Here is a 20,133-nt window from a genome sequence, read left to right as displayed (position 1 = left end):
CTTTTTTTGTTTTAGTTAAAAGGAAAAAAGAAATGAAGTGGAAATTACTAATTGTAGACAAAAATAGGCAAAACAATAATGAAAAAAATAAAATAGAATTGCTTTCTAGTTAATGCGTGGAGTTTATTCCCTGTCAACGTGAAAGATGCTTTAATGCTCTATTGCCAAATCCAGCAACCGCAACGGCAAGCATTTGCTTACCCCAAAACGGCGTCGCTTCCCACCTTGACTCGTCAAGTCTTCCTCCTTCCACTCTCTATAAACTCCTGCTAAAACCAGATCTCACTCTCACCCAACTCGCTCGCTCGCTCACTCACTCGAAATGGCGAGTCGATTCGTTCTTGTGTTTGCACTCAGTGCTCTCCTCTTCTTCTCCCGCTCAGCTCTCTGCAAGGACTCAAATCCAATCGACGACGACGACGACGATCTCAGCTTCCTCGAGGAGCCAACCGACCAAAACGACGCCTCACCGCACTATCCGGATCCGGACCATTACAATGAAGACAATTACGACGATCTCGAGAATTTCTCCGATTTCGACGAGGGCGGCGGCGATCATGAGGACGCGTATAAGGAGCCGGAGGTGGACGAGAAGGACGTCGTCGTTTTGAAGGGGACGAACTTCAGCGACACGGTAGAGAAGAACAGGTTCGTCATGGTTGAGTTCTACGCGCCGTGGTGCGGACACTGCCAGGCCTTGGCTCCGGAGTACGCGGCTGCAGCCACCGAGCTCAAGGGCGAAAATGTAATTTTGGCTAAAGTCGATTCCACTGAGGAAAACGAGCTATCTCAGGATTATGGCGTCGAGGGTTTCCCTACTGTGTTCTTCTTCATTGATGGTGTTCACAAGCCTTACACAGGTCAAAGGACCAAGTGAGTTTCTTCTTTCTTTCTTGCAATTATTTATTTCTAACTTTTCATTTAGTTTGATAGAATTATGAAAATTACAGAAATTGAGTGTTTTTTCTTCTTCTCCTTTTCTGAAATGTGATTTCAGAGAGGGTATAGTTACATGGATCAAGAAGAAGATAGGACCTGGTATTCAAAATGTGACCACATTGGACGAGCCGGAACGCATATTGACTTCTGAAAGTAAAGTCGTTTTGGGCTACCTTAATTCTTTGGTGGTATGCATATTGCGTTTTCATTATGTTTCCCCTCTTTTGCCTTTTTTTGGGTTTACATTATGAAATCTGAAATTCGTTGATTTTATGATTGTTATGATAATGCATGGGTTGGCCATGTAATTTTATAGCAGTAATTAGAGTGCAAAGTTTCTTATAGCTTGCGGTGAGAGTTTTGAAATTTGGTCTAGGAACGGTGATAATCTTAAATTTAGAAATTTGGTCAAAGCAGCGGGCTTTTAATTGACGCCATAGAGTTTTGCTCGGTAATTGCACATTGACGTGGAAGTACCTGAATTTATCAGGGCATGTTTGGTTGTCAAATGAAGCATAATAGAACATAATCTAGAATAGGAATCTAAAAATAGGTGATTCATGAAGCATAACAAATACTCAATTTTTTGCTTTATTCAATAGCTATTGTAATCAGTCTCCCATGTATTGTTACTCATTGTCATTATGCCTTCTCCTTATGATAACAGGGTCCCGAGAGTGACGAGCTTGCTGCTGCTTCAAGACTCGAAGATGATGTCAACTTTTACCAAACAGTGGATCCTAAGGTGGCAAAACTTTTCCATCTTGACCCTGAAGTTAAACGACCTGCTTTGATCCTGCTTAAGAAGGAGGCTGAGAAGCTAAGTTATTTCGGTTAGTCTCTTTTTTATTATCACATTGGGTGAGATGTCTCAATTTGATTGTTTTGTGTTCCTTTACTCTATCCTCAGTTTCTCATTTCTGCAGATGGTAAATTTGAGAAGTCTGCAATTGCCGAGTTTGTCTTTGCGAACAAGCTTCCTTTAGTCATCACTTTTACTAGGGAAAATGCCCCTCAAATTTTTGAAAGTGAAATCAAGAAGCAGGTATTTTGGTGAATGTTTGAATTTTTTTTATAGATGCGACTTCAAAATTATGGAACTCTTTGCAATGGAGTATTAACATTTCATGCTGGTTGACCTATATAAAACTTTCTATGCTCAGCTTTTGCTCTTTGCCACTTCAAAAGATTCAGAGAAGGTTCTCCCAGATTTTCAAGCGGCAGCAAAACTTTTCAAAGGAAAGGTATGGTTATTATCAGCAAGTGCTCTAAAATATGTTATAGAAACTATTCAGGAGTATCTAAAATAATGATTACATATAAAGGAACATTTGTAATGATTGCAAAGTTCGTTTTCTTTTTCCTTGAAATCACAACATAGTTTTTTAGACTTCTAGAAATGGCTTTACCACACAGAGAGAGAGAGAGAGAGAGAGAGAGAGAGATGTTTAATGCTATGTTGGTGGTATAATGGCTGTGTGGCAACAAAGAGAGGATTTTTGACAACATTAGGGAAGAGAAGGAGAAAGGGGGAGCGGGTTGGATGTGCCTCTGGAACTTTTGTATTTCAGTTTGTATTCAGCTCTTCATATTGATGAAATATTGTTTCATATAAAAGTAATAGGAAAAATAAATAAATGCAGTCTTATTTCAGCAACATTGTCCTTCAAGTAGGTTTGCCATTGTGTATTAATTTCCAGTGACGTCGTTTTGTTTGTTCTCTGTGATCTCAATACATATGAGCATCTGATCTTTGTACATGCAGTATTATAATGAAGATAGAATTTAATCCAAATTCTTTAGTCTTGTATGTATATGTTCTCTTAAATGTATGTGTGGTTACTTGCAGCTTATCTTTGTATATGTGCAAACGGATAATGAAGATATTGGAAAGCCAGTTTCAGATTATTTTGGTATCACTAGTGATGCTCCAACGGTGATCTTTCCTAACCTGTGTATTTATTTTACTGACGTTGTATTCTATTTGTATTTATTTTACTAAAGTTGTAATTCTATATGTTGTAAATTCATGTGTACTATGAAATTGATAATTTTGTTCCTTATAGGTTCTTGGGTACACCGGAAATGATGATTCTAGGAAATTTGTTCATGAGGGAGAAGTGACCTTGGCTAACTTAAAGGTTCTCTCTCTCTCTCTCTCTCTCTCTCTCTCTCTTGCTCTCTCCCACTTTATATGTTCTAACAGTTTGTTATGGATTTATTATTCCTCAGGCTTTTGGGCAGGATTTTATAGAGGACAAGCTTAAGCCTTTCTTTAAGTCAGACCCAATTCCAGAAACTGTAAGTTATGAGTCATTTCTGCACCAAATTCTGTTGTCTTGTTTCATTATTATAACTTCTATGCATTTTTTTTTTATTGCCACAGAATGATGGGGACGTGAAAATAGTGGTTGGGAATAACTTTGATGAAATTGTCTTGGACGAGTCAAAGGATGTTCTTCTTGAGGTAATACAACAAAATAATAACCAAATAAATTATTGATTAAAATTTGTCCTTGTAAGGTTCCAAATTTTGAAGCATGGCTATCTCAGATTTATGCACCATGGTGCGGGCATTGCCAATCTTTGGAGCCAACCTACAACAAGCTTGCCAAACATCTACGAGGCATTGATTCTATTGTTATAGCCAAGATGGACGGAACCACAAATGAGCATCCCAGGGCAAAGGTAATTTAAAATTCAAAATGTGTTCTGTGTGTTAAATGATAGTTTACATATTTCCAATTGTATATACTAGAGTTCCAAGGGAAAATTTTTCTTTGGCAGAAATTGTGTATTTATTAGAAACCAGAACTTTGCAGTGAATTGCTGTTCTTTAACTTTGCAGGCTGATGGGTTTCCCACGCTTCTATTCTTCCCAGCTGGAAATAAGAGCTTTGATCCAGTAAGTGGCATTTAGAATTGTTACATGTGTTCCTCTACCATGCTTGTGCATTTTCTTCTTGTTCCTCGTTTCATGTCTTACATAGAATATCTGGTTCCTTGGCGTTTTTAGATTTCCGTAGATGCTGATCGTACAGTGGTGGCATTCTACAAATTCCTCAAGAAAAACGCATCAATTCCTTTCAAGCTCCAAAAGCCAACTTCAACTCCAAAATCCGAGGCGGTATCTGATGCTAAAGAGAGCCAAGAGAGCAGCAGCAGCACAAATGATTTGAGGGATGAATTATGAGGAATTTGAATGTGTGTATTAGCGATTTGTCTGTCTAGTATGTGCCATCATCAATGTGGTAGAAAAGAGATAGTTGTCACATAGAAGAGAAAATAGAGAGATCAGAAATGAGAATCTCAAATCCGCAGCAATTTAAACCCGAACAGATATCCGGAAAAAACAAAATAGGTGTATCCTTCAGCTTGCAAGTTTTGAATGTGTTGTTTAAGAAATTCCAGCTGAATTATTTAATAATAGCACCTTCCTCCTTCCCCTCTTTTTTGGTTGTTTCTGTTTAATAATTCTTATGAAGGCATTATGCCGGATGTTTTGGTTCCTTTATCAAACCATTGTTCTCATTTTGTTTTTCGGTCAAGAGCAAACCATTGTTCTTGAACCATGGACATTGTAAAAGTCCTCACTTTCAACTCCTCGGACAGTGTCATAAGAGCATCCATAATCATGCTCCCTATTTTTCACTTAAATTTAGCTAAAAATACTATAAAGTTATTTTAGGAGCTCTCTATAAAATTTCAACTCTATTACCTTCTTGTGTGGATTTAGATGTGCATAGCTTCATTACCTTGTGTGGATCATTTGGATGTAGATTTCAGACATTGGCAAGGTTTCTTCCTCACCCTACTTCGCTTCATTACCTTCTTGTGTGGATTTAGATGTGTATAGCTTCATCATTCTTCTTTCTTATGATACTCCTCCAAACATTTATCATGCACCCGAGGTTATTAATCCTTGACCGTATTAAAAAGAATGGTTCAATGAGTTTGTTTTGTTTTTAAGAAATTCTGGAATTGCATTAATAATTCAGTCAAAAAAGTCACTAGTCATAAAAGGCCAATACAAACTAGCCACAAAGGGCCATTAGAGCATCCAACCTTTACACCTCCGGGAGATGCAAATGTCATTTTTGCTCCAATGAGTTGGATGCAAATTCAAAGATGTAAATCCAATTTTCTTGTATTAATTCGTTTTTTGTGTTAATTTTTTGTTTGTTAGGTTTAATTATTTTTTCTAAACAAATTGACGTAAAAATTTTAAATTCCCGATAAGATATAATTTCATTCAATATGATGTAAATAAAATTAATCTGAATCGTCTGCTTTGATATGAATTTATTCTTCAGCATTGATTAGTGTAATTGTTAGTTTCATATTTCAATTCGAATGAAATATGGTCACACATTAGAGAGTTGTTGGAGAAGAACTTTGTACAACATTTTTTTTTTTTGGGGGGTAAAAAAGAACTTTGTACATTCGCATCATTTTAATAACTTTCCCATTTTAATAAATCTCAGCCACACCTTGGACCCACCATTTTAATAACTTCCCCATCTTTTAGGCAGCTTTCCTATCTCCTCTCTCTTGACTTTTCTATTACGGTACCCACTTGGTTGGGTGTAAAATTTGATCTACATTTGTATATTTTTTCCCATCTCACAGTTGTGATGTACATCTACAGCCGTATACACCTCCCCATTGCAGAACATTCCGTCAACCAAATATGCATATTTGACATACACCTCCATATATACCTTACTATTGTGGATGCTTTTATAGTAAAGGATGGATATGGGTCTCCTTCACTAAAGATCATGCAGGATTGAAGAAACTAGAGAGCAACGGAAAAACAAAAGAGAAAACAAAAACATTGTCTTTCTTTTTTTCTTTTTTTTTTCTTCCAACGGAATATGCCATAGCATGATCAATTAAACAAAAGAAAAAGGGAGATTCACTATTATACCCAATATTGGACCCCAAATTATAAAAATATCATATATGAAATAGACTTTAGAAACACACCCAAATCTCATTTATAGAATAACAAAGAGGCTTTTAACTTCTTATAAATTACAAAACTGCTATCAATTTCTTAAAACAAGCCCAACCCTGAAATCTCATAAAAATACCAAAAACGCTCAATAGGGCATCAATGTAATTTAATAATTAATATTAAATTCAATAAGGCCATCTGTCAATTTTTGGGTTTTTTTTTTGGTTTATTTATAGAAATTCAATGGTGTAGGGTTTATCTATAATATTAGTGCTAAGAATGAGTATATCACTAAATATCTCAAGAAGGAATAATCACTTAAAACATATTGAACTAATGAAAAACCAAAATAAATAAATAAATAAAGGTTAACTAATGCTCCATGGAACTTTAAAATGATAATGACCCGCACATTACGAAAAACACAACAACAAAACTGTCACCCTTAGAAATTAAGATACAGAGAGTCCAGAAGAACAATAAAACTGTCACCCTTAGCAATTGAAATTATAGTCACTCAGCGGTCACACTAATCACACGATTATTACCGGGATTATTGAAAGATGCCGACTCGCTTTAAAAATTTAGGAGTCCACATCATGTCACTAGCAACGGCTCTCTTTGCATTACCTAATTAAGATGAATTACCTCTGCAAATATGGAAAAGCTAGTAAACGGTAAACTGTAAACTTACCCTATTTTATAATTCTATGAAAGCCGAATGGAATTTTGAGAAGCCGTTTAGTCATTAGCTTTTCAATGGCATAAAAATGGGGAAATTATTATGACAACGTAGTGTATTTTGTATACATATTATAATATAAATAGACGATAAAGTTTTATTTTCTCCTTCTAAAAAATAGTATCAAGATCTAATTGGAATTTTAATAATCAATAATTAGTCGTATCTTGTACGTAGGCAGCTATCTACGTATGCATGTGAAACCATGTGAAACCCTAATTTGTCTTGTCTTCGCTTTACACTAAGGACGTTTTCTATTAATTGAATTTGAAGGGATGCTTTTTTTGTTCTTATGTTTTTTGTTTTGATTACAATTGAAGAGATGCTTTATTTACTTGTCGCATATATACAGTTGGAGACATGACAACCATGCCAAATAAAAAATATGTATTTTCCACGCAAGTAAGGAGGGTTTAATTCCAAAATTGACAATTAGATCTAGAATGATCCATGTGTTAAAGCATCCTCAATAAATTTAGTTTTTCGTATCAAGTGTTATAAAAAATAATAAAGATACAACTTGAGTTAAAGTGGTGAACAAAAATATTTCCCATTGAAAATATATCAAAATCGCGTAACATCATTATATGGTTGGACAACGTAACCATGCAGTAACAATGTCATCCTTCTATCACGCAGTAAATATGGGAATTAATAAATGTCAAATAACTCCATAAGGTACGGCACAGCTGGGTTTTAAATTTGTGTAATGAGAAAACCCAAACGCAAACCCAATTGTGAAATCCACAGAAAACCTATTTCACTGAATCCAGAGACATAACCAATAGAAAAAGGAAATCTATTTCATTGAATCCATACACCATTTATAGTATTTATTTAGACTTTCATTCTTTATAACCTATTAAAATACCTCTTTTGACCTTTAAAAATTGTAATTTATTTTTAAAATGCAAGGGTAGTATTGAAAAGCTTGACAAATGTTAATTCTTGATACCGAACAGATCAAATATGGGAATGAAAGGTAGAAGCGGGTTAGGCTAGTTAGTTAGGGCAATGAGCTTACCTCCTTGCACCAAAGTTCAAGTCTCTATGCCCGTAAATAAATTTAGAGTATTACTTGTATTCCATTGTCCCCACTTCCTCGCGTCCCTAAATATTGAAATAAAAATTTCTACACAAAGCATCACTTTTTTTTTTTGGTCGAAAAATTATTTGCTTCATTATTAAACCTCACCAACAAATGAGAGGTGAAAACATTATTTTTAAACGTCTGTATTTAATAATAGTCTAACATAATATCATAGTCTTCTCTATAAATGTACGAGACCCCAAAAATTCAAGCAACATAGAAAACGAAATTTCCTACCGCATTTATTCTGCATAATTTCTTTACCTTCATAAATACCAAAAACAAAACAAAACAAAACAAAACTAAACATCAAGCAATAAAAGCTCAGATACTCATGTCATGTCCTTGTAATTGAAGCCACACCCCATCAGAGACGCAACGCAACTCACACTTTCCTTCCTCTATCTAAAAATTAAATATACCAACAAACCAAAACGAAAAGCAAAATTACATAAATCCCAAAAACTCACATTCCAAGTGCCTCTCTAACCTTTTCCTTTTATCGTCTCCCCTTTCAACTCCAACTTCATCTTCTCCGCATTTCTCTAGATCCGCTGCTTCGCTCCTCTCCCTACCTTTTTACTCCACCTACGTGTCCAGATCCCACTCCACCGCCTCCCTTCTCCGTCAATCTCGCCCGTCCACTTTTTCTCTTCTCTCGAGGTCTCCTCGTTTCAAATTCAGATCTCTTCCACTTCCTTTCAAAACTGCTTCTCAAAAATCTCAACTTCCTCTTCCACTCACTGTCTCCCTCAGATCCACATTTTCTCGGGAACAAGCATCTCGAACTTTCTTCTTCTTCTTCAACAATGGCGAGGTTCATCGAGCTCTGCTCGCCTCTGCTTCTTGCCTTTCTCCTAGTCCAATTCTCCATTGTATCTTCTTCGTCTCCACCACAGCCCTCGCCGACTCCATCGCCTCAACCCGCTGCCGATTCACCTTCGCCGAAATCTCCATCGCCGATTTCCCTTCCTCCATCTCCGTCGAACGCTCCAGTGAACTCACCACATCCTTCTTCACCTCCGGCGCCACCGCAATCATCTCCGTCTCAATCTCCGTCGGCCGATGACACGCCTCCAGTTCCTTCTCCAGCGCCGTCGAATCCGAGCGACATCAACCACAGCGACGTCAACGCGGACGGAGACGGAGCTGAGAACTCCTCTGGAGGAATGAGCCCGGGAAAGAAGGCAGGGGTCGTACTTGGAGTGATCGTTGGGGTTGGCGTGGTAGGGCTTGCAGGCTTTGTCTACAAGAAACGTCAGGATAACGTTCGTCGATCTCAGTACGGATACGCCGCCAGGAGAGAGATTCTCTGAAGAACTACTCATAGTCTCTCATACGCTAAAGCTCTTAGAGGTTACTGTGAAATGTTTAATTTCTCGTATTTTTTTAGTTAATTTCTGTGCTTGCTTAGTATATGATTGAATGTAGGTTTTGGCGATGGTGATTCAATTTGATTCTTCATTCTTTGGCGCGCCGGCGGTGCTAGAGTTGGTGGTAGTTAGAATTTTGGGATGAGTTATTGGCGTAAAATACTAAATTAGTCAATATGATCATTGATGTATTGCTTTTCTATTTTAGAATGATATAATAATTGGATTTACTGATTTAGCATTCAGTATGCTCGTTTTTCTCACTGTTGACTTGATTTGCTCTATCTGTTTATGCTATCTAATGTTTGGGTACTGAGAAAATCGAACAAAAGAAAAGAAATTTGATAATACTGTTCATGAATTTAGATTCCCAGAGATTTAGGTTCTTTGTGACTTTAATGCGTAAAGCACTGTTGATTTGATGTTTGGTAGTGTTTGGATTCAATCATTTGAGAAAACTGCTATACATGGTGGCTCACCTTCATTGCATTTTAAATATGTAATGTGATTGTATTAAGAGTAATCCATATTAACTATACAAAATGATGATGTTGTAGGCAAATGGAAATTGTGTAAAGGAAATAGTTGAGATAACCTGGAACTGGTTATTATGGTAAATTAATTTAACACTATCTATTAAAAATAATATAGGAAGACAAATTAATTAAATAGAATCGAGTATTTAATAATAAAGAACTGGTTATTATTATATGCAGATTTTAATAATAAAGAACTAATAAGAGAGGGTGGGGAAGGGGCATTTCTTTTACTGTTTTGGTCAAGTAATTTGTTTGTTGGTTTTGCTTTATTTTCATCTTGTCAAAAGTAGATGGGTCATTTTGCGTGCATTTGGGTGTGTGATCCTACCCTGCCTAGAGAAACGGCGACTCTGAGCATTTCACGCTTTCATGTCTGTTTTTACTTCTGTTTCTCCGTCATCTTTGTGTTGACTTCCCTTTTGGGGTATTTTAGGAATAGAAAATTTGCAACTCACCGATTATTAAGGAAGCATGTCGGTGATCATCATATTTTGACTTCCGTTCGTTTGAATGCTTTGGGGTATTTTCTTCTTTTCTTTTGGTCTCTCTCTCTCTCTCTCTCTCTCTCTCTCTCTCTCTCTCTCTCTCTATGCAATGATAAGGTTTTCAAATTTCATCATATATAATAATATCATGATGAGGCATGAGGGAGGGATGGATGATGATATGATACGGCCTTTTGGGGAGTGTTAACGAGCAGCGGCCATTGATAGCAACTATGCAATTTTAAAATGGCAAAAATACAATTCGACCAAAAGAATAACTTGAAAAATCCCTCCCTAAATTTTAATTTTGTAATTTTATTTGGGAAAAGAAAGGCGTAACAATGGGTTCTCGTATGAGTTGGAGACCAATGATACCCTATATCATTCACATAGGGTTTCATGACTACCTAAAATAAAGATGAGAGTTCAATCCAAACGTGGTCGGAGACAAAAATTCAACTGATCCATCCACGGACAATTTATAAGTAACCAGTCAAATTTTATTTTGCATTAACCAACTAAACCTAAAGATTTCACTTTAGTAATGGGAGAAGTACATTGTTGCTGTGTGTATACTTGATGAGGAACATTTTACATGTTGCTCCACAAATTTATGCACTGTGGCATGTACCCTGGATCTTTTTTTGGTATACATTTTCTGTGTTCCAGTCATCATCGACTGCTTTCTACTGTGGGAACTTAAGTACACAACATAATGAGGATAACCCTCTCTTGAATGCATGCATGCCCCTCCTATCTCTGTCCGTTACTGGCTTTTTACTCTTCCGCAGGAGGGTCAACCCAGCGGCCATGATCTTTTATTAGCTGGATCAAGGCGTCGGTTGCATGCTCCATCTCAATTGCACGCCTCACCACGGTCTGAAATGCAATTCAACCTCATATCAAATAAGGTATGGCAAAAAAAATAGTGTAACAACTAAATAAAAGTCTAGCTAAAAACCGAAGAACTACTTAAATGATGAAGGTGCCCTATAATGACCGACCGGTGCTAACCTGTACTCAGAGGCATAACTTATTGTATGCAAAATATTGAAAAAACCTTTTTCAACCCATATTAAATTACAAGCTGGACAGAGGATATACCTTCCCAACATAAAGGTCAATCTTTCCAGGAGCACCACCAACATACCCAAAGTCTGCATCAGCCATCTCCCCAGGTCCATTAACAATGCAACCCATGATTGCAATCTAGCAAAGGAAATAACAAATGAATTACAAAAAGCATCTGGATAACTGAAAATAAAATAAGTTTGCTGTTCAAAATCGTTCCGTCACAAAAGGAAAGAATAAGGTAATTACTGAAACACCAGGCAAGTGCGATGTCTTCTCTCGTATTTGTGCACTTATTTCTTGAAGATCAAACAAAGTTCTGCCACATGATGGGCATGAAACGTACTCCTGAAATGAGATTTAGGCATGTACAATGATTGTTTAAGACCATCATCGCTTCATGATATGTCAAATTCTGTTATATTTTGAATGAAAACTCCTACCGTCTTTGTATTCCGCATTCTACAACCTTGTAGTAAATTGAAAGATGTGTTTCTAAGGAAATCAAAATCCTTGTCTGGGGCTTCTAATAGGAGACCATCTCCAAGTCCATCTACTAAAAGGGCCCCCGCATTGGTACCAGCAGCAATAACCAAGTCATCCCTGCACAAAATGGAATTAAGCCAGAAGTACTAACATCATGCATCTCTGGAAAAAGGAAGAGTCAATCTTGTAATTACCTATGAATTCCACTTGGAAACTGAATATGGTGTATGACCGGAAAGTTCAGAGAATTGTCCCCCAGATACTCAAACAGCCTAGAGCAACATAAAATTCACAATATAAAGAGAAGGAAACATGTGCACAACAAGAATAAAAGCAAATAACATGGACTACCAATGATCAAATTAACAGCCCCATAGAAAGAGGACAAATTTCATATTTGGTGAAGTGTCTAGGGCCTAGGAAAATGCTTCTCTAGATGGGAACTCTTATAATAATTTTATGCTGATAATGATTTATATGCAGGGAGTTAAAAAGTTATTACCTTCTTGCAGCATGCACTCGGCTTACTTTATCTTCACTGAAGGGAAGATCATGGAGAAGCATTGTAGCATCAATGCCTTTGAGAATATCCAGCACTTCATAAGGTTCATCGCCACGTACCGAGACAACCAAGCGTGTACCTGGGAGGCAATTGATTCACAATAAGGATTCCTGGCTGAAAAATCAGGGGTAGCCTTTGACAAATACAAAACCCTTCCCACCCCTGAATGGAACCAGAACCTCCCCCTCTTAAGGGGAAGAGATGCTAGTTAACATCAAAGGCCACTGCTAAAATAAGTCTACCTATAAAAGAATAAGCATAGAAAAAGAATATGTTCAATTAAACATCAGTGCTCTGAAATCTGTAAGAAAGCTGCACCTTCTGGCAAAAGCTTGTATGCACCAGTTGATAATTCCTTCAAATTTACCAGAACCATAGCATTGGGCAATGGCTTTGTTAGCTGCTCTGACAATGGTGTTATAACACCCATACTGACATCTATCAACCTTTTGAGAGCTAGCCGCTGATCATACAGAAAGAAGATTGTCATGTCATTCCCGTTCTTGCAAAAAACTAGCAAATAAAATATGCAGTGTAATGCTCAAACAACGTAGAAAGGTATAAGGGATAATGTGGGTGTGGGGGAAGAGTAGGGATTATTTCCAAAATATTCTTACAGAATCATTATCATCAACTGGTGGAAGTTGTCTCAATAAGATTGAGTCAACTGTTGCAAGATCCTGTATAACAGAACTAACCATGTCAATGAAAATCCCAGTAAATTTTACATGTGACACATTAAAAAATCTAAAATGGAATAATAATAGACCTTAAACGGCATGCCCACAACAAGTTTTGCTGCTAGTGACTTGTAGAGAAGCTCTGGTGTCTGTAAAGGATGCAGAAGGTTTGTGTAATTTCTACCATTTCAGATACAACTCAGCCCCCAACTCAAAAAGGAAAAAACACAAAAAAGAAAGCCAATAAATTGGAACAAAGGAAGTATGATGTCAACTATACCTTCAACTGATTAAGGGATACTGACATGAGAACAGAGCCATCACGGTGCAGGACACCTCTATAATCCACCTCCTCACCCTGTGTTTTGATGACATTAAATCACTGTTAAAGGAAAAAAAGAGAGTCTGAAGCACAGTGTGTTTCCATATCAAGATCTTAGAGGCTGACCTCCTTTTGCATTGGCAGTTGACCAGATCGACGCTGAAAGTCAAAATAATGTCGGTGCTTCTCTTCAAATGGAGCCTGATACAAATAATGCCATCAACAAATCTGACAAGGCTTTCAATTTTTAAAATAGAAGAGAATAAGAATATTAATCAACTAACAGGGATGTTGTAAAATCCTACCACTCCTTGCTGAAGATCAGCTGCTCTCTTACCAAGGTTGGCCAATCTTCTGCAGGGATCTATCTCCTCCTCTGGTGCTTCAGTAAGTGAAACCCTAATTGTATCACCCAAACCATCCTGCATATACAAATCCAGAGTTTCACTATGGCTAGACATGGCTTTATAAATGTAATGCTTCTTAATGTTAACTTCAAACTATTGAATGAAGCGCAGGATCACAACACACAAATAGATGAACTAACCTACCATATCTATCATAAGAACAGTTTGCAATTTATAAAAATGCGAACAATTATTGTTAAATTCAGCTACAACCTTATGAAGGTTTAACAAATAACACATTACCAGCACATAAACCAGAATTATCCCTACAATTTTGATGATTTTGAATCCACCACAACACCTACACATAAAGATTAGAATAATACCTGAAGAAGGGTTCCAATACCAATTGCAGATTTCATTCTCCCATCCTCACCTTCTCCAGCTTCAGTAACTCCCAAGTGCAATGGATAATCCCATCCTTGAACATACATTTCAGCCACAAGCAAACGATATGCCTGGACCATGATAACTGGGTTGCTTGCTTTCATTGAAAAAAGAAAATTATGGTAGTCCAACTTCTGGCAAATCCTTGCAAACTCGAATGCAGATTCAACCTGTTTGAGGAATGCCAAGTAAATGACATCCAATGAATTTGTATGTACATCAACATCAAGCAAGCTTGAAAGTTTTCAGCAAAAAGACAGACGATATTTTGCTCACCATTCCTCTAGGGGAATCCCCATAATAGCTCATTATACGATCCGAAAGGCTGCCATGGTTTGTGCCAATACGCATTGCTCTTCCATACTTCTTACACTTTTCAACCAATGGAGTAAAAACCTAGGGTTGTTACAGTAAGCAAAATAAATGTTCATTTGGTTAATATTTGATAATGATTAAAGTAAAACATCAAACAGTAATGGAGACTTGTAATTGTGAAAATTAACAGAGGCCATATATTTATAGATTCATGGTTTAACCTGTTCAATGTGCTCAAGTTCTTTCTGATAGTCGTCTTCGGTGTACTCTAACTTCTCAAACTGAGCCCGTCTATCCGCTGCAATAAAACACCTCAATCAATCTACAATCACTCCCTTCAAACATAATTAAAAAAGAGAACAATTGAATGGTGAACTGTGTACCAAAATTTCCAGGGTTGACACGAATTTTGTCGAAGCATTCAGCAACTCGCAACGCAACAGAAGGTGCAAAATGAATATCTGCCACCAGAGGTATATTGTAACTGCACATACAGATTGTATCAAGTCAAGCCTTATACAACATAGGGAGTAAACCATTAAATACCCACTGAAAATATAATAATTAAGCCTACTTTTTCTGCACGAGGGTATTTTTAATATCAAAACAAGCATCTGCTTCTTTCTTCCCTTGAACTGTTATCCGAACAAGATCTGCTCCCTTGTCTGCTATTCTCATTACCTGCCAACAAAAAAGTCGTTACAAATGAAGCTGCTCATAGCTTTTCTAAAATTTCAACTGATTTAGTTGTACTTAATTTGTATAGCTCAAAATACAAAAGAATTGCCTGTTCAAAAACATTGTGAAGTCATTTTTCCAAAAAAGACCAATTAATAATCTCAAAGAAGTCACACTAACACATCAGAAGCTCCTTTAAGAATGGTTTCCATCTATGTTCACCACTCATCTTCAGCGGGGAAACCAAATTTTTGTTCATGAGGACCTTTTTGCATGTGCCAGATAAACCTATGACTCAGTCCGGAAGAAAAATACACAAAGTTTTGACAATGCCTTCACTACATTAGAATAATGGCAGAGTAATTCCCAGTACCAATGAAGGGGATGCATGACATGCCACACATTCTGATTCAGACCCCGAGATATAATAGATATACAGAGTTGAATCAAACCTTAGTAGCTCCACTTATATATGCATGTGTATATATAATTGAAGTAAATGGTGAGTCAAAGAACCTGTTCAACTGTAGCAGCAACATCCTTTGTGTCAGTTGTCGTCATTGTTTGAATCCTTATGGGATGCTCACTACCAATAGCCACATTTCCAACCATCACTGTTCGTGTTTTCCTCCTGACAGTTTTGTGTATTGATTCACAATACTTTTGTCTAGGAACTACATTCAAAAAAATAATTTATTAGATAAATTGATAGAAACTCATAAAGGTAGAAAGACATACATATTTAGACTGATATCTACTCCTTTATCTTCTCAGACAAATGAAGGAACCTTTAATCCCACTTAACTGAGGTGAACAGATATACAAGTAGTAACCAAGCTGAGGCTTAGTTTGACTGATCCTAATACAATTACTTCGCTCAGTTGAGGCCACTTCCATTTCTGAGAAATGACAGTTACACTGGGGTTTTCTTTAGAGATATATCCAATGAGACATTGGATACTCACCTAGTTAATTTTTTCCAACCCCACAAATGAATAATTGACCAGCAGGAAAATATTGTTCAGCTTTTCTGAGAAGCCAGACAACATGGTATTCTCCTTTCCCTCTGATCCAATTTCTCAGCTACAAAAAATAGTTTGAAGGACTAAAACACAACACATGCATTAAAAAAAAAAATCTGAATAACACTAATTCGTTAGGGATTTTAACCACCTAACAAGGGGCTGCCTTCAGATGCAGGCTTGAGTTCTGCAATATCTGATCCGGGATTTGAGTTCCGTATCACTGAGATTCTTGTTCTTCCAGACTTAAACCTCTTCAAATCACAAACCCTCACAAAATCCATACTTTTAGCAAACCCGATACTCGAGTCCCTGCCTTTTAGACCCGTGAAGGAAGCTGGTACAGTTCCAGTAGCCATTTCCACAACTGTAAAGCTTTACCTTCACAATTCCAAAGCACAATTTAGTAGAAATTCAGTTAGCTCATCATTTTATATATCAAAATGTGGAACTAACATGGCCCTCTTGGTTTCTGAGAAAATTGAACAAATAAAAATGAAACTGACTAATAAGATAAGTACTTTGATAAACAAACATATAAAAAGGAAAAGAAAAGAACTATAGGATTTTTCCCATTCACTCTTTGATTTCAGGTGAGCAGTTAAAAAAACTTCAAAAAATTTTAAAAAAAGAATTATCTTTCTTACAGTTTTCGCAGCTTTCCCAGACACCAAACAGTAAATTATTCCATTACCTAATCACATCACCCCAACTGAATTTTCTACTCTTTTGGGAAAATTGTGCATAAAATTCATTACCTCAAAACAATCAATAAAACCCAAAACGCAGAAAGCAGAAGCAAGTCAAATGCTCTTGAAAGAAAACCCAGAAAGCGTTACACAAAATCAATAATCAATCAGAGTGAGCTTAAAAAGAGGCTCAATTGGTAGACACGTGGCGTGCTGGTGCATGTGCTTGTGCTTGTGTTCATAGTTTTTTTGTTTACCTTCAGTGATGTGATGATGATCAGTCAGCTGCTGAGAGTGAAAGGAGAAGGCTCTGGAGCCCGGAAAGGGCAGAAAAAAAACTTAAAAACTGGTGGTGGGTTGGGTGCGAGGAGTGAGTTGTCAATGGATTTTTGGAAATTTGTTTGCATTGGCTGAATTTGTACGGTTTTGTGGATGCTTGAGGTGGAGCAAATGGACAAAACCATTTCTTTTGGTATCTATTTTTTTGGTAAATGTCTTCTCTTGGTATCTTAACCATACGAAACATGCAGTCTTTAAGAGGTGCGTGTATCTCGTTCTTGTAATTTTCGGCTCTCTTTCAAAAACCCAAAGATAAACGTCAGCCATTCGTTTATTGCATACGACATTTTCCAAGTTTTCATTTATTTGTCTTTTCAATATTCAATATTGAGAGAAGTTTTAAATTTGATTTTCCCCTCTCACGTTGGTAAAAAAAAAAAAAATTCATTGTTTGTACGACTAGCACAACATCATATTGATGTGGTGTGATTATGGTATGTTGGTGCGATTTTGCCAAAAAATGTATTTTGCTAGGCAAACAAATCAAAGAATCTACAATTCTTTTTCTAAATTTTGTGACATATATGTATATAGAAATGTGTGATATAATAGGTATAGGCTTGAAAGGTTGACAAAATCAAATTACCAATTAGAACTTTATTTGAACATTTGCCCTAGCATGTAAGCTCTTTGGATGGAGAGATTTGAAAGAAATTATTTGAATTTGACAATAAGGTTAAATTTGGTATTTAAAAAAACAAGAGTTGCATCAATTAAATGTATTTGAAATAACTAGATGTAGCTTAGGACAGATTCAGGAATTTAAAATGGAATAGGCTAGATTTACCATACAAAGAAACTCAACGGCAAGCGAATTTTATTGATAGCTAAAAAGTGATGCACATAGTTAGGGAGGACATAATAAATAAATATGCAATATAAATACAGAATAAAACTATTTAAGTTGCACCATTCGAGTCTTCAAAGAATTAAAATCATTAACGATTCATTCAGTATCGATATTATCAGTTCACTTTTTATTATTATTTTAGTTGTGTGTAAATACTGCATACATTTTTAAAAACCATTTCTGGATGCTTGAGTTGGAGCAAATGGACAAAACCATTTCTTTTGGTATCTATTTTTTTGGTAAATGACTTCTCTTGGTATCTTAACCATACGAAACATGCAGTCTTTAAGAGGTGCGTGTATCTCGTTCTTATAATTTTTGGCTCTCTTTCAAAAACCCGAAGATAAACGTCAGCCATTCGTTTATTGCATACGACATTTTCCAAGTTTTCATTTATTTGTCTTTTCAATATTCAATATTGAGAGAAGTTTTAAATTTGATTTTCCCCTCTCACGTTGGTTAAAAAAAAAAAAAAAATTCATTGTTTGTACGACTAGCACAACATCATATTGATGTGGTGTGATTATGGTATGTTGGTGCGATTTTGCCTAAAAATGTATTTTGCTAGGCAAACAAATCAAAGAATCTACAATTCTTTTTCTAAATTTTGTGACATATATATATAGAAATGTGTGATATAATAGGTATAGGCTTGAAAGGTTGACAAAATCAAATTACCAATTAGAACTTTATTTGAACATTTGCCCTAGAATGTAAGCTCTGTTTGGATGGAGAGATTTGAAAGAAATTATTTGAAGTTGACAATAAGGTTAAATTTGGTATTTAAAAAAACAAGAGTCGCATCAATTAAATGTATTTGAAATAACTAGATGTAGCTTAGGACAGATTCAGGAATTTAAAATGGAATAGGCTAGATTTACCATACAAAGAAACTCAATGGCACAAGCGAATTTTATTGATAACAAAAAAGTGATGCACATAGTTAGGGAGGACATAATAAATTAATATGCAATGTAAATACAGAATAAAACTATTTAAGTTGCACCATTCGAGTCTTTAAAAAATTAAAATCATTAACGATTCATTCAGTATCGATATTATCAGTTCATTTTTTATTATTATTTTAGTTGTGTGTAAATACTGCATAAATTTTTAAAAACCATTTCTGGATGCTTGAGGTGGAGCAAATGGACAAAACCATTTCTTTTGGTATCTATTTTTTTGGTAAATGACTTCTCTTGGTATCTTAACCATACGAAACATGCAGTCTTTAAGAGGTGCGTGTATCTCGTTCTTGTAATTTTCGGCTCTCTTTCAAAAACCCGAAGATAAACGTCAGCCATTCGTTTATTGCATACGACATTTTCCAAGTTTTCATTTATTTGTCTTTTCAATATTCAATATTGAGAGAAGTTTTAAATTTGATTTTCCCCTCTCACGTTGGTAAAAAAAAAAAAAAAAAAATTCATTGTTTGTACGACTAGCACAACATCATATTGATGTGGTGTGATTATGGTATGTTGGTGTGATTTTGCCTAAAAATGTATTTTGCTAGGCAAACAAATCAAAGAATCTACCATTCTTTTTCTAAATTTTGTGATATATATATAGAAATGTGTGATATAATAGGTATAGGCTTGAAAGGTTGACAAAATCAAATTACCAATTAGAACTTTATTTGAACATTTGCCCTAGAATGTAAGCTCTGTTTGGATGGAGAGATTTGAAAGAAATTATTTGAATTTGACAATAAGGTTAAATTTGGTATTTAAAAAAACAAGAGTCGCATCAATTAAATGTATTTGAAATAACTAGATGTAGCTTAGGACAGATTCAGGAATTTAAAATGGAATAGGCTAGATTTACCATACAAAGAAACTCAACGGCACAAGCGAATTTTATTGATAACAAAAAAGTGATGCACATAGTTAGGGAGGACATAATAAATAAATATGCAATGTAAATGCAGAATAAAACTATTTAAGTTGCCCCATTCGAGTCTTTAAAGAATTAAAATCATTAACGATTCATACAGTATCGATATTACCAGTGAATTTTTTATTATTTTTAGTTGTGTGTAAATACTGCATACATTTTTAAAAACCATTTCTGGATGCTTGAGGTGGAGCAAATGGACAAAACCATTTCTTTTGGTATCTATTTTTTTGGTAAATGTCTTCTCTTGGTATCTTAACCATACGAAACATGCAGTCTTTAAGAGGTGCGTGTATCTCGT

At 35.9% G+C, this 20,133-nt stretch overlaps 3 protein-coding genes across 8 annotated transcripts; 2 read left to right on the top strand and 1 right to left on the bottom strand.

Annotated features, from left to right (window-relative positions):
- Positions 1-121: 121 nt before the first annotated feature.
- On the top strand, positions 122-4,390 carry LOC117630858 (protein disulfide isomerase-like 1-4). Of its 2 annotated transcripts, XM_034363671.1 has the most exons (12): positions 122-873; positions 998-1,127; positions 1,607-1,772; positions 1,866-1,984; positions 2,103-2,183; positions 2,789-2,875; positions 3,006-3,080; positions 3,172-3,240; positions 3,326-3,406; positions 3,493-3,627; positions 3,788-3,844; positions 3,956-4,390. In XM_034363671.1, the coding sequence occupies exons 1-12, from the start codon at positions 323-325 to the stop codon at positions 4,130-4,132; spliced, it is 1,728 nt and encodes a 575-aa protein (XP_034219562.1). In that variant the 5' UTR covers positions 122-322; the 3' UTR covers positions 4,133-4,390. The 2 variants fall into 2 exon arrangements, with proteins under 2 accessions (XP_034219562.1, XP_034219563.1); XM_034363672.1 differs by lacking the exon at positions 2,789-2,875 and having other exon boundaries at positions 139-873.
- A 3,734-nt stretch (positions 4,391-8,124) lies between these two features.
- LOC117631553 (vegetative cell wall protein gp1-like) lies at positions 8,125-9,349 on the top strand. The gene is made up of 2 exons (XM_034364781.1): positions 8,125-9,087; positions 9,163-9,349. Exon 1 carries the CDS (start codon positions 8,541-8,543, stop codon positions 9,045-9,047), a length of 507 nt encoding a protein of 168 aa, XP_034220672.1. The 5' UTR covers positions 8,125-8,540; the 3' UTR covers positions 9,048-9,087; positions 9,163-9,349.
- A 1,229-nt stretch (positions 9,350-10,578) lies between these two features.
- LOC117630861 (4-hydroxy-3-methylbut-2-en-1-yl diphosphate synthase (ferredoxin), chloroplastic) lies at positions 10,579-17,225 on the bottom strand. Of its 5 annotated transcripts, none has more exons than XM_034363677.1 (20): positions 17,005-17,225; positions 16,210-16,439; positions 15,553-15,710; positions 14,933-15,039; positions 14,742-14,842; positions 14,580-14,656; positions 14,320-14,439; positions 13,983-14,213; positions 13,555-13,671; positions 13,376-13,450; positions 13,208-13,285; positions 13,017-13,076; positions 12,865-12,927; positions 12,566-12,710; positions 12,188-12,326; positions 11,880-11,957; positions 11,643-11,802; positions 11,449-11,547; positions 11,233-11,337; positions 10,579-11,007 (listed from the first exon to the last, which is right to left on the bottom strand). In XM_034363677.1, the coding sequence occupies exons 2-20, from the start codon at positions 16,415-16,417 to the stop codon at positions 10,906-10,908; spliced, it is 2,223 nt and encodes a 740-aa protein (XP_034219568.1). In that variant the 5' UTR covers positions 16,418-16,439; positions 17,005-17,225; the 3' UTR covers positions 10,579-10,905. The 5 variants fall into 5 exon arrangements, with proteins under 5 accessions (XP_034219568.1, XP_034219569.1, XP_034219571.1 ...); XM_034363678.1 differs by lacking the exon at positions 17,005-17,225 and adding an exon at positions 16,817-16,887; XM_034363680.1 differs by lacking the exon at positions 16,210-16,439 and having other exon boundaries at positions 17,005-17,208.
- Between the last annotated feature and the right edge of the window lie 2,908 nt (positions 17,226-20,133).

Source organism: Prunus dulcis, chromosome 6, assembly GCF_902201215.1.
Source record: "Prunus dulcis chromosome 6, ALMONDv2, whole genome shotgun sequence".
In the NCBI taxonomy this organism is placed as follows: Eukaryota; Viridiplantae; Streptophyta; class Magnoliopsida; order Rosales; family Rosaceae; genus Prunus; species Prunus dulcis.
This window is presented reverse-complemented; position numbering and strand designations above follow the sequence as displayed.

Excerpts from the sequence above, each read along its gene's own strand:
- LOC117630858 (XM_034363671.1), top strand. The coding sequence starts at position 323 with ATGGCGAGTCGATTCGTTCTTGTGTTTGCACTCAGTGCTCTCCTCTTC. Across the intron at positions 1,773-1,865 it reads TGAGAAGCTAAGTTATTTCG|ATGGTAAATTTGAGAAGTCT; the intron begins GTTAGTCTCTTT and ends TCATTTCTGCAG. Across the intron at positions 3,081-3,171 it reads TGACCTTGGCTAACTTAAAG|GCTTTTGGGCAGGATTTTAT; the intron begins GTTCTCTCTCTC and ends ATTATTCCTCAG.
- LOC117631553 (XM_034364781.1), top strand. The coding sequence starts at position 8,541 with ATGGCGAGGTTCATCGAGCTCTGCTCGCCTCTGCTTCTTGCCTTTCTC.
- LOC117630861 (XM_034363677.1), bottom strand. The coding sequence starts at position 16,417 with ATGGCTACTGGAACTGTACCAGCTTCCTTCACGGGTCTAAAAGGCAGG. Across the intron at positions 11,803-11,879 it reads TTTCCAAGTGGAATTCATAG|GGATGACTTGGTTATTGCTG; the intron begins GTAATTACAAGA and ends CATTTTGTGCAG. Across the intron at positions 11,008-11,232 it reads TTGACCTTTATGTTGGGAAG|ACCGTGGTGAGGCGTGCAAT; the intron begins GTATATCCTCTG and ends ATTGCATTTCAG.